Source organism: Pollicipes pollicipes, unplaced genomic scaffold (assembly GCF_011947565.3).
Source record: "Pollicipes pollicipes isolate AB1234 unplaced genomic scaffold, Ppol_2.1 Scaffold_7261;HRSCAF=8764_pilon_pilon_pilon, whole genome shotgun sequence".
Lineage (NCBI taxonomy): Eukaryota > Metazoa > Arthropoda > Thecostraca > Pollicipedomorpha > Pollicipedidae > Pollicipes > Pollicipes pollicipes.
In genome coordinates, this window is record NW_023597054.1 from 24,954,291 (window position 1) to 24,966,331 (window position 12,041).

Here is a 12,041-nt window from a genome sequence, read left to right on the forward strand (position 1 = left end):
GACGGTGGTGTTGTAATGCCCTCTGTGGTTGGTGTCGAAGTCATCGTCATTTCTATTGTTGTACTTGTGACAGAAATTTCTGTCATACCAGCGGTGGTTGCTCCAGGCGTACCTACGTCCGTATTGGTAGTTCCAGCAGTCATTGATGTGACAGAAACAACCGGTGTCTCTGGGGTACTTCCGGCCGTAGCTGTTGTTGTAGTTGCTGTATAACCTTCTGTCGTTTCATTTGTCGCTGTAGTTATACCTGTCGGCACCACGGTTGTTGTTGTTGCTTGTGTGGTGCCGCGAGAAGATGACGAGGTAGTGCTCTCTGGTGGTATGATAGAACTCATCGTCATTCCTGCGGGTGTGTTTGACGTGGAAATTTCGGTCTGGCTATTTGTCGTTATTCCAGGTGAATTATTAGACGAAGGTTGGGTGTCGGATGGCGTTGTTGGTCCCATTGTCGTTGCTGAGGCTGCACTTGCTGTATAACTGACTGACACTCCAGCTGTCGTTGATTCAGTACTTGTAGAAGCTGGGCCAGTTATTGCCGTCGTGCCAGACATGGCTGTTGTGGTACTTGCTGCAGGCGTTGTTGCGCTTGTTGTCATGGTCACGCTAGTTGGCGACGTTGTTGCGCTTGTCGTTGCTGTTCCGGCAGACGGTGGTGTTGTGCCCTCTGTGGTTGGTGTCGAAGTCGTCGTCATTTCTATTGTTGTACTTATGGCAGAACTTTGTGTCATACCAGCGGTGGTTCCTCCTGCGGTAGTTAGAACTCGATTGGTTGTGCCAGCCGTCGTCGATGTGACAGCCACAGATGGTGTACCTGGGGTAGCTTCTGACGTAGCTATTGTTGAAGCTGCCGGAGAAACTTCTGTCGTTTGAGCCGTCGCTGTAGTTACACCTGTTGGCACAATGGTTGTTGTTGCTTGTGTCGTGCTACGAGAAGGTGACGATATATTGCTCTCTGGTGGTATGATAGGAATCACCGTCGTTCCGGTGGGTGTGGTTGACGTGGAAATATCAGTCGGGCTAGCTCTCGTTATTCCTGCTGTATTAGTAGGCGAAGGTGGGGTGTTGGATGGTGTTGTTGGTCCCATTGTCGTTGGCTGGGCTGTACTTGCCGTGTAACTCACTGACGCTCCAGCTGTCGTTGATTCAGTATTTGTAGAAGCCGGGCCAGTTATTGCCGTCGTGCCAGAAGTAACTGTTGCTGTACTTGTTGGAGGCGTTGTTGCATTTGTTGTCTTTGTTGTACTAGATGGCAAAGTTGTTGTGCTTGTCGTGGCTGGCCCGGAAAACGGTGGTGGTGTGGTGCCCTCCGTCGTTGGTGTCGAGGTCATCGTCATTTCTGTTGTTGTACTTGTGACAGAAATTTCTGTCATACCAGCGGTGGTTGCTCCTGGCGTAGTTACGTCCGTATTGGTAGTTCCAGCACTCATTGATGTGACAGACACAAACGGTGTCCCTGGCGTACTTCCTGCCGTATCTGTTGTTGTAGTTGCTGTAACACCTTCTGTCGTTTCACTTGTCGCTGTAGTGATACCTGTCGGCACCACGGTTCTTGTTGTTGCTTGTGTGGTGCTACGAGAAGGTGACGATGTAGTGCTCTCTGCTGATATGGTAGGACCCATTGTCGTCGCGGTGGATGTGCTCGACGTGGAAATTTCAGTCGCGCTAGCTGTCGTTGTTCCTGCTGTATTAGTAGGCGAAAGGTGGGGTGTTAGATGTTGTTGGTCTCATTGTCGTTGCTTGGGCTGTACTTGCCGTATAACTCACTGACGGTCCAGCTGTTGTTGATTCAGTACCTGTAGAAGCCGGGCGAGTTATTGCGGTCGTGCCAGAAGTAACTGTTGCTGTACTTGCTGGAGGCGTTGTTGCACTTGTTGTTATTGTCGTAATATTTGGCGAAGTTGTTGTGCTTGTCGTGGCTGTTCCGGACGACGGTGGTGATGTGGTGCCCTCTGTCGTTGGTGTCGAGGTCATCGTCATTTCTATTGTTGTACTTGAGACAAAACTTTCTGTCATATCAGCGGTGGTTGCTCCTGCCGTAGTTAGGGCTTTATTGGTTGTGCCAGCCGTCGTCGATGTCACAGACACAGACGGTGTCTCTGGGGTAGCTCCTGCCGTAGCTGGTGTTGTAGTTGCTGTGGCACCTTCCGTCGTTACAGTTGTCGCTGTAGTTATACCTGTCGGCACAACGGTTCTTGTTGTTGCTTGTGTGGTGCTCCCAGAAGGTGACGATGTAGTGCTCTCTGGTGATAAATGAGGACTCGTCGTTCCGATGGGTGTGCTTGACGTGGAAATTTCAGTCGGGCTAGTTGTCGTTATCCCAGCTGTATTACTAGGCGAAGGTTGGGTGTTGGATGGTGTTGTTGGTCCTATTGTCGTTCCTGGTACTGTACTTGCAGTAAAACTCATTGACGCTCCAGCTGTCGTTGATTCAGTACTTGTAGAAGCCGGGCCAGTTATTGCCGTCGTGCCAGATATGGCTGTTGTGGTACTTGCTGCAGGCGTTGTTGCGCTTGTCGTCATGGTCGCACTAGTTGGCGACGTTGTTGCGCTTGTCGTTGCTGTTCCGGCAGACGGTGGTGTTGTGCCCTCTGTGGTTGGTGTCGAAGTCATCGTCATTTCTATTGTTGTACTTATGACAGAACTTTGTGTCATACCAGCGGTGGCTGCTCCTGCGGTAGTTAGAGCTGGATTGGTTGTGCCAGCCGTCGTCGATGTAACAGACACAGACGGTGTACTTGGAGTAGTTTCTGCCGTAGCTATTGTTGAAACTGCTGGAGAAACTTCTGTCGTTTCAGTTGTCGCTGTAGTTATACCTGTTGGCACAATGGTTGTTGTTGCTTGTGTGGTGCTACGAGATGGTGACGATGTAGTGCTCTCTGGTGGTATGATAGGACTCATCGTCGTTCCGGTGGGTGTGCTTGACGTGGAAGTATCAGTCGGGCTAGCTGTCGTTATTCCTGCTGCATTAGTAGGCGAAGGTGGGGTGTTGGATGGTGTTGTTGGTCCCATTGTCGTTGACTGGGCTGTACTTGCCGTGTAACTCACTGACGCTCCAGCTGTCGTTGATTCAGTATTTGTGGATGCCGGGCCAGTTATTGCCGTCGTGCCAGAAGTAACTGTTGCTGTACTTGTTGGAGGCGTTGTTGCACTTGTTGTCTTTGTTGTACTAGATGGCAAAGTTGTTGTGCTTGTCGTGGCTGTTCCGGCAGACGGTGGTGATGTGGTGCCCTCCGTGGATGGTGTCGAGGTCATCGTCATTTCTGTTGTTGTACTTGTGACAGAAATTTCTGTCATGCCGGCGGTGGTTGCTCCTGGCGTAGTTACGTCCGTGTTGGTAGTTCCAGCACTCATTGATGTGACAGACACAAACGGTGTCCCTGGTGTACTTCCTGCCGTATCTGTTGTTGTAGTTGCTGTAGCACCTTCTGTCGTTTCACTTGTCGCTGTAGTGATACCTGTCGGCACCACGGTTCTTGTTGTTGCTTGTGTGGTGCTACGAGAAGGTGACGATGTAGTGCTCTCTGCTGATATGGTAGGACCCATTGTCGTCGCGGTGGATGTGCTCGACGTGGAAATTTCAGTCGCGCTAGCTGTCGTTGTTCCTGCTGTATTAGTAGGCGAAGGTGGGGTGTTAGATGTTGTTGGTCCCATTGTCGTTGCTTGGGCTGTACTTGCCGTATAACTCACCGACGGTCCAGCTGTTGTGGATTCAGTACTTGTAGAAGCCGGGCCAGTTATTGCCGTCGTGCCAGAAGTAACTGTTGCTGTACTTGTTGGAGGTGTTGTTGCACTTGTTGTCCTTGTCGTAATATTTGGCGAAGTTGTTGTGCTTGTCGTGGCTGTTCCGGACGACGGTGGTGATGTGGTGCCCTCTGTCGTTGGTGTGGAGGTCATCGTCATTTCTATTGTTGTACTTGTGACAGAACTTTCTGTCACACCAGCGGTGGTTACTCCTGCGGTAGTTAGAGCTGTATTGGTTGTGCCAGCTGTCGTCGATGTGACAGACACAGGCGGTGTCCCTGGGGTAGCTTCTTCCGTAGCTATTGTTGAAGCTCCTGGAGAAACTTCTGTTGTTTCAGTTGTCGCTGTAGTTATACCTGTTGGCACCATGGTTGTTCTTCCTTGTATGGTGCTGGGAGAAGGTGACGATGTAGTGCTCTCTGGTGGTATGATAGGACTCATCGTCGTTCCGGTGGGTGTGCTTGAGGTGGAAATTTCAGTCGGGGTAGTTGTCGTTTTTCCAGCTGTATTAGTAGGCAAAGATTGAGTGTTGGACGGTGTTGTTGGTCGCATTGTCGTTGCTGGGGCAGAACTTGCAGTATAACTCACTGACGCTCCAGCTATCGTTGTTTCAGTACTTGTAGAAGCCGGGCCTGTTATATCCGGCATGCCAGAAGTAATTGTTACTGTACTTGATTGAGGCGTTGTTGCACTTGTTGTCATTGTCGTGCTAGTTTGCGAAGTTCCGGCAGACGGTGGTGGTGTGGTGGCCTCCTTGGTTGGTGTCGAGGTCATCGTCATTTCTATGGTACTTGTGAGAGAACTATCTGTCATATCAGCGGTGGTTACTCCTGCCGTAGCTAGAGCTGTATTGGTGGTGCCGGTTGTCGTCGATGTGACAGACACAGGCGGTGTCTCTGGGGTAGCTCGTGCCGTAGCTGGTGTTGTAGTTGCTGTGGCTCCTTCTGTCGTTACAGTTGTCGCTGTAGTTATACCTGTCGGCACAACGGTTCGTGTTGTTGCTTGTGTGGTGCTACGAGATGGTGACGATGTAGTACTGTCTGGTGGTATGATAGGACTCGTCGTCGTTCCGATAGATGTGCTTGACGTGGAAATTTCAGCCGGGCTAGTTGTCGTTATTCCAGGTGAATTAGTATGCGAAGGTTGGGTGTTGGATGGTGTTGTTGGTCCCATGGTCGTTGCTTGGGCTGCACTTGCGATGTAACTCACTGACGCTCCAGCTGTCGTTGATTCAGTATTTGTAGAAGCCGGGCCAGTTATTGCCGTCGTGCCAGAAGTAACTGTTGCTTTACTTGTTGGAGGCGTTGTTGCACTTGTTGTCATTGTCGCACTAGATGGCGAAGTTGTTGTGCTGGTCGTAGCTGTTCCGGCAGACGGTGGTGGTGTGGTGCCCTCCGTGGATGTTGTCGAGGTCATCGTCTTTTCTATTGTACTTGTGACAGAACTTTCTGTCATATCTGCGGTTGTTGCTCCTGCCGCAGTTAGAACTGTATTGGTTGTGCCAGCCGTCGTCGATATCACAGACACAGACGGTGTCTCTGGGGTAGTTCCTGCCTTAGCTGTTATTGTAGTTGCTGTAGCACCTTCTGTCGTTTCAGTTCTCGCTGTAGTTATACCTGTCGGAAACACGTTTGCTGTTGTTGCCTGTGTGGTGCTGCGAGAAGGTGACGATGTAGTGCTCTCTGGTGGTATGATAGGACTCGTTGTTCCGGTGGGTGTGCTTGACGTGGAAATCTCAGACGGGCTAGTTGTTATTCCTGCTGTCTTAGTAGGCGAAGGTGGGGTGTTAGATGGTGTTGTCGGTCCCACTGTCGTTTCTGGAGCTGTACTTGCCCGAGAACTTCCCATCGTTTCAGCTGTCGTTGGTTCAGTACTTGTGAATGCTGTTGTTGTTCTTTCCGTCGTGCCAGATATGGCATTTGTGGTACTTGCTGCAGGCGTTGTTGCGCTTATTGTCATGGTCGCACCAGTTGGCGACGTTGTTGCGCTTGTCGTTGCTGTTCCGGCAGACGATGGTGTTGTGCCGTCTGTGGTTGGTGTCGAAGTGATCGTCATTTCTATTGTTGTACTTATGACAGAACTTTGTGTTCTACCAGCGGTGGTTGCTCCTGCGGAAGTTAGAGCTGTATTGGTTGTGCCAGCCGTCGTCGATGTGACAGACACAGGCGGTGTACCTGGGGTAGCTTCTGCCGTAGCTATTGTTGAAGCTGCTGGAGGAACTTCTGTCGTTTCAGTTGTCGTTGTAGTTATACCTGTTGGCACAATGGTTGTTGTTGCTTGTGTGGTGCTACGAGATGGTGACGATGTAGTGCTCTCTGGTGGTATGATAGGACCCATCGTCGTTCCTGTGGGTGTGCTTGACGTGGAAATTTCAGTCGGGCTAGCTGTCGTAATTCCTGCAGGATTAGTAAGCGAAGGTGGGGTGTTAGATGTGGTTGTTGGTCCCATTGTCGTTGCTTGGGCTGTATTCGCCGTATAACTCACTGACGCTTCAGCTGTTGTTGATTCAATACTTGTAGAAGCCGGGCCAGTTATTGCTGTCGTGCCAGAAGTAACTGTTGCTGTAGTTGTTGGAGGCGTTGTTGCACTTGTCATTGTCGTATTATTTGACGAAGTTGTTTTCCTTGTCGTGGCTGTTCCGGCAGACGGTGGTGATGTGGTGCCCTCTGTCGTTGGTGTGGAGGTCATCGTCATTTCTTTTGTTGTTCTTGTGACAGAACTTTCTGTCATACCAGCGGTGGTTGCTCCTGCGGTAGTTAGAGCTGTATTGGTTGTGCCAGCCGTCGTCGATGTGACAGACAGAGGCGGTGTCCCTGGGGTAGCTTCTTCCGTAGCTTGTGTTGAAGCTGCTGAAGACACTTCTGTCGTTTCAGTTGTCGCTGTAGTTATCCCTGTTGGCACCATGGTTGTTGGTGCTTGTGTGGTGCTGGGAGAAGGTGACGATGTAGTGCTCTCTGGTGGTATGATAGGACTCATCGTCGTTCCGGTGGGTGTGCTTGACGTGGAAATTTCAGTCGGGGTAGTTTTCGTTATTCCAGCTGTATTAGTAGGCGAAGGTTGAGTGTTGGACGATGTTGTTGTTCGCATTGTCGTTGCTGGGGCAGTACTTGCAGTATAACTCACTGACGCTCCAGCTATCGTTGTTTCAGTACTTGTAGAAGCCTTGCCTGTTATTTCCGGCATGCCAGAAGTAACTGTTACTGTACTTGATTGAGGCGTTGTTGCACTTGTTGTCATTGTCGTGCTAGTTTGCGAAGTTCCGGCAGACGGTGGTGGTGTGGTGGCCTCCGTGGTTGGTGTCGAGGTCGTCGTGATTTCTATTGTACTTGTGAGAGAACTTTCTGTCATATCAGCAGTGGTTGCTCTTGCCGTAGTTAGAGCTGGATTGGTGGTGCTAGCCGTCGTCGATGTGACAGACACAGACGGTGTCTCTGGGGTAGCTCCTGCCGTAGCTGGTGTTGTAGTTGCTGTGGCACCTTCTGTCGTTACAGTTGTCGCTGTAGTTATACCTGTCGGCACCACGGTTGTTGTTGATGCTTGTGTGGTGCTGCGAGAAGGTGACGATGTGGTGCTCTCTGGTGGTATGATAGGACTCGTCGTCGTTCCGGTGGGTGTGTTTGACGTGGAAATTTCATCCGGGCTAGTTGTTATTCCTGCTGTATTAGTAGGCGAAGGTGGGGTATTAGATGGTGTTGTTTGTCCCATTGTCGTTTCTGGGACTGTACTTGCAGTATAACTCACTGACGCTCCAGCTGTCGTTGATTCAGGATTTGTAGAAGTCGTGCCAGTTATTGCCGTCGTTCCAGAAGTAACTGTTGCTGTACTTGTTGGAGGCGTTGTTGCACTTGTTGTCATTGTTTTACTACTTGGCGAAGTTGTTGTGCTTGTGGTGGCTGTTCCGGTAGACGGTGGTGGTGTGGTGCCCTCCGTGGCTGGTGTCGAGGTCATCGTCATTTCTGTTGTACTTGTGACAGAACTTTCTGTCATACCAGCGGTGGTTGCTCCTGCCGTAGTTAGAGCTGTATTGGTTGCGACAGCCGTCGTCGATGCGACAGACACAGACGGTGTCCCTGGGGTAGCTTCTTCCGTAGCTATTGTTGAAGCTGCTGGAAAAACTTCGGCCGTTTCAGTTGTCGCTGTAATTATACCTGTTGGCACCATGGTTGTTGTTGCTTGTGTGGTGCTACGAGAAGGTGACAATGTAGTGCTCTCTGCTGGCATGGTGGGACCGACCGTCGTTGCGGTGGATGTGCTTGACGTGGAAATTTCAGTCGGGCCAGCTGTCGTTTTTCCTGCTGTATTAGTACGCGAAGGTGGGGTGTTAGATGGTGTTGTTCGTCGCATTGTTGTTCCTGAAGCTGTACTTGCCGGATTACTTCGCATCGTTTCAGCTGTCGTTGATTCAGTACTTGTGAATGCTGTTACTGTTATTTCCGTCGTGCCAGATGTGTCTGTTGTGGTATTTGCTGCAGGCGTTGTTGCACTTGCTGCCATTGTCTCACTAGTTGGCGACGTTGTTGTGCTTGTCGTTGCTGTTCCGGCAGACGGTGGTGTTGTAGTGTCCTCTGTGCTTGGTGTGGAAGTCATCGTCATTTCTATTGTTGTACTTGTGACGGAAATTTCTGTCATACCAGCGGTGGTTGCTCCTGCCGTAGTTAGGGCTGTATTGGTTGAGCCAGCCTTCGTCGATTTGACAGAAACAGACGGTGTCCCTGGGGTGGCTTCTTCCGTAGCTATTGTTGAAGCTGCTGGAGAAACTTCTGTTGTTTCAGTTGTCGCTGTAGTTATACCTGTTGGCACCATGGCTGTTGTTGCTTGTGTGGTGCTGCAAGAAGGTGACGAAGTAGTGCTCTCTGGTGGTGAAATAGGACTCATCGACGTTCCGGTGGGTGTGCTTGGCGTGGAAATTTCAGTCGGGCTAGTTGTCGTTATTCCAGGTGAATTAGTAGGCGAAGGTTGGGTGTTGGATGGTTTTGTTGGTCCCATTGTCGTTGATTGGGCTGTACTTGCCGGGTAACTCACTGACGCTCCAGCTGTCGTTGATTCAGTATTTGTAGAAGCCGGGCCAGTTATTGCCGTCGTGCCAGAAGCAGCTGTTGCTGTACTTGTTGGAGGCGTTGTTGCACTTGCTGTCTTTGTTGTACTAGATGGCAAAGTTGTTGTGCTTGACGTGGCTGTTCCGGCAGACGGTGGTGATGTGGTGCCTTCCGTCGGTGGTGTCGAGGTCATCGTCATTTCTGTTGTTGTACTTGTGACAGAAATTTCTGTCATACCAGCGGTGGTTGCTCCTGGCGTAGTTACGTCCGTATTGGTAGTTCCAGCACTCATTGATGTGACAGACACAAACGGTGTCCCTGGCGTACTTCCTGCCGTATCTGTTGTTGTAGTTGCTGTAACACCTTCTGTCGTTTCACTTGTCGCTGTAGTGATACCTGTCGGCACCACGGTTCTTGTTGTTGCTTGTGTGGTGCTAGGAGAAGGTGACGATGTAGTGCTCTGTGCTGATATGATAGGACCCATTGTCGTTGCGGTGGATGTGCTCGACGTGGAAATTTCAGTCGGGCTAGCTGTCGTTGTTCCTGCTGTATTAGTAGGCGAAGGTGGGGCGTTAGATGTTGTTGGTCCCATTGTCGTTGCTTGGGCTGTACTTGCCGTATAACTCACTGACGGTCCAGCTGTTGTTGATTCAGTGCTTGTGGAAGCCGGGCCAGTTATTGCGGTCGTGCCGGAAGTAACTGTTGCTGTACTTGCTGGAGGCCTTGTTGCACTTGTTGTCATTGTCGTAGAATTTGGCGAAGTTGTTGTGCTTGTCGTGGCTGTTCCGGACGACGGTGGTGATGTGGTGCCCTCTGTCGTTGGTGTCGAGGTCATCGTCATTTCTGTTGTTGTACTTGTGACAAAACTTTCTGTCATATCAGCGGTGGTTCCTCGTGCCGTAGTTAGAGCTTTATTGGTTGTGCCAGCCGTCGTCGATGTCACAGACACAGACGGTGTCTCTGGGGTAGCTCCCGTCGTAGCTGGTGTTATAGTTGCCGTAGCGCCTTCTGTCGTTTCGGTTCTCGCTGTACTTGTACCTGTCGGAAACACGTTTGCTGTTGTTGCCTGTGTGGTGCTGCGAGAAGGTAACGATGTAGTGCTCTCTGGTGGTATGATAGGATTCGTTGTTCCGGTGGGTGTGCTTGACGTGGAAATTTCAGTCGGGGTAGTTGTCGTTATTCCAGCTGTATTAGTTGGCGAAGGTTGAGTGTTGGATGGCGTTGTTGGTCCCATTGTGGTTGCTGGGGCTGTACTTGCAGTATAACTCACTGACGCTCCAGCTATCGTTGTTTCAGTACTTGTAGAAGCCGAGCCAGTTATTCCCGGCATGCCAGAAATAACTGTTACTGTACTTGTTGTAGAGGTTGTTGCACTTGTTGTCATTGTTGTGCTTGTTTGCGAAGTTCCGGCAGACGGTGCTGGTGTGGTGGCCTCCGTGGTTGGTGTCGAGGTCATCGTCATTTCTATTGTACTTGTGAGAGAACTTTCTGTCATATCAGCGGTGGTTGCTCCTGCCGTAGTTAGAGCTGGATTGGTGGTGCCAGCCGTCGTCGATGTGACAGACACAGACGGTGTCTCTGGGGTAGCTCCTGCCGTAGCTGATGCTGTAGTTGCTGTGGTACCTTCTGTCGCTACGGTTGTCGCTGTAGTTATACCTGTCGGCAACAAGGTTGTTGTTGTTGCCTGTGTGGTGCTGCGAGAAGGTGACGATGTAGTGCTCTCTGGTGGTATCATAGGACTCGTGGTTGTTCCGGTGGGTGTGCTTGACGTGGAAATTTCAGCCGGGCTAGTTGTCGTTATTCCTGCTGTATTAGTACGCGAAGTTGGGGCGTTAGATGGTGTTGTTGGTCCCATTGTCGTTCCTGGGACTGTACTTGCAGTAGAACTCACTAACGCTCCAGCTGTCGCTGAATGAGTATTTGTAGAAGCCGTGCCAGTTATTGCCGTCGTGCCGGAAGCAACTCTTGCTGTACTATTTGGAGGCGTTGTTGCACTTGTTGTCATTGTCGTGCTAGTTAGCGAAGTTGTTGTACTGGTCGCGGCTGTTCCGGCAGACGGTGGTGGTGTGGTGCCCTCCGTCGTTGGTGTCGAGGTCATCGTCATTTCTATTGTACTTGTGACAGAACTTTCGTTCATATCAGCGGTGGTTGCCCCTGCCGTAGTTAGAGCTTTATTGGTTGTGCCAGCCGTCGTCGATGTCACAGACACAGACGGTGTCTTTGGGGTAGCTCCTGTCGTAGCTGGTGTTGTAGTTGCCGTAGCACTTTCTGTCGTTTCAGTTCTCGCTGTAGTTATACCTGTCGGTACCACGGTTGTTGTTGTCGCTTGTGTGGTGCTGGGAGAAGATGATGATGCATTGCTCTCTGGTGGTGTGATAGGACTCATCGTCGTTCTGGTGGGTGTGCTTGACATGTAAATTTCAGTCGGGGTAGTTGTCGTTATTCCAGCTGTAGTAGTAGGCGAAGTTTGAGTGTTGGATGGTGTTGTTGATCCCATTGTCGTTGCTGGAGCTGTACTTGCAGCATGACTCACTGACGCTCCAGCTATCGTTGTTTCAGTACTTGTGGAAGCCGAGCCAGTTATTCCCGGCATGCCAGAAGTAACTGTTACTGTACTTGTTGGATGCGTTGTTGCACTTGTTGTCATTGTGCTAGTTTGCGAAGTTCCGGCAGACCGTGCTGGTGTGGTGGCCTCCGTGGTGGGTGTCGAGGTCATTGTCATTTCTATTGTACTTGTGAGAGAACTATCTGTGATATCAGTGGTGGTTGCTCCTGCCGTAGTTAGAGCTGTATTGGTGGTGCCAGTCGTCGTCGATGTGCCAGAGACAGACGGTGTCTCTGGTGTAGCTCCGTCCGTAGCTGTTGTTGTAGTTGCTGTGGCACCTTCTGTCGTTACCGTTGTCGCTGTAGTTATACCTGTCGGCACAACGGTTCTTGTTGTTGCCTGTGTGGTGGTACCAGAAGGTGACGATGTAGTGCTCTCTGGTGGTATGATAGGACTCATCGTCTCTCTGTTGGGTGTGCTTGACGTGGAAATTTCAGTCGGTCTAGCTGTCGTGATTCCAGCTGTATAAGTAGGCGAGGGTTGAGTGTTGGACCGTGTTGTTGGTCCCATTGTCGTTGCTGGGCCTGTACTTGCCGTATAACTCACTGACGCTCCAGCTGTTGTTGTCTCAGTACTTGTAGAAGCCAGGGCCAGTTATTGCCGTCGTGCCAGAAGTAACTGTTGCTGTATTTGTTGGAGGCGTTGTTGCACTCGTTGTC

General features: G+C 50.6%; 1 protein-coding gene across 1 annotated transcript; it reads right to left on the reverse strand.

Moving 5' to 3' along the window:
- Positions 1-603: 603 nt before the first annotated feature.
- LOC119111222 (cell wall protein DAN4-like) lies at positions 604-2,718 on the reverse strand. Its single transcript, XM_037235041.1, has 2 exons — positions 1,769-2,718; positions 604-889 (listed from the first exon to the last, which is right to left on the reverse strand). The coding sequence occupies exons 1-2, from the start codon at positions 2,650-2,652 to the stop codon at positions 604-606; spliced, it is 1,170 nt and encodes a 389-aa protein (XP_037090936.1). The 5' UTR covers positions 2,653-2,718.
- Positions 2,719-12,041: the final 9,323 nt, after the last annotated feature.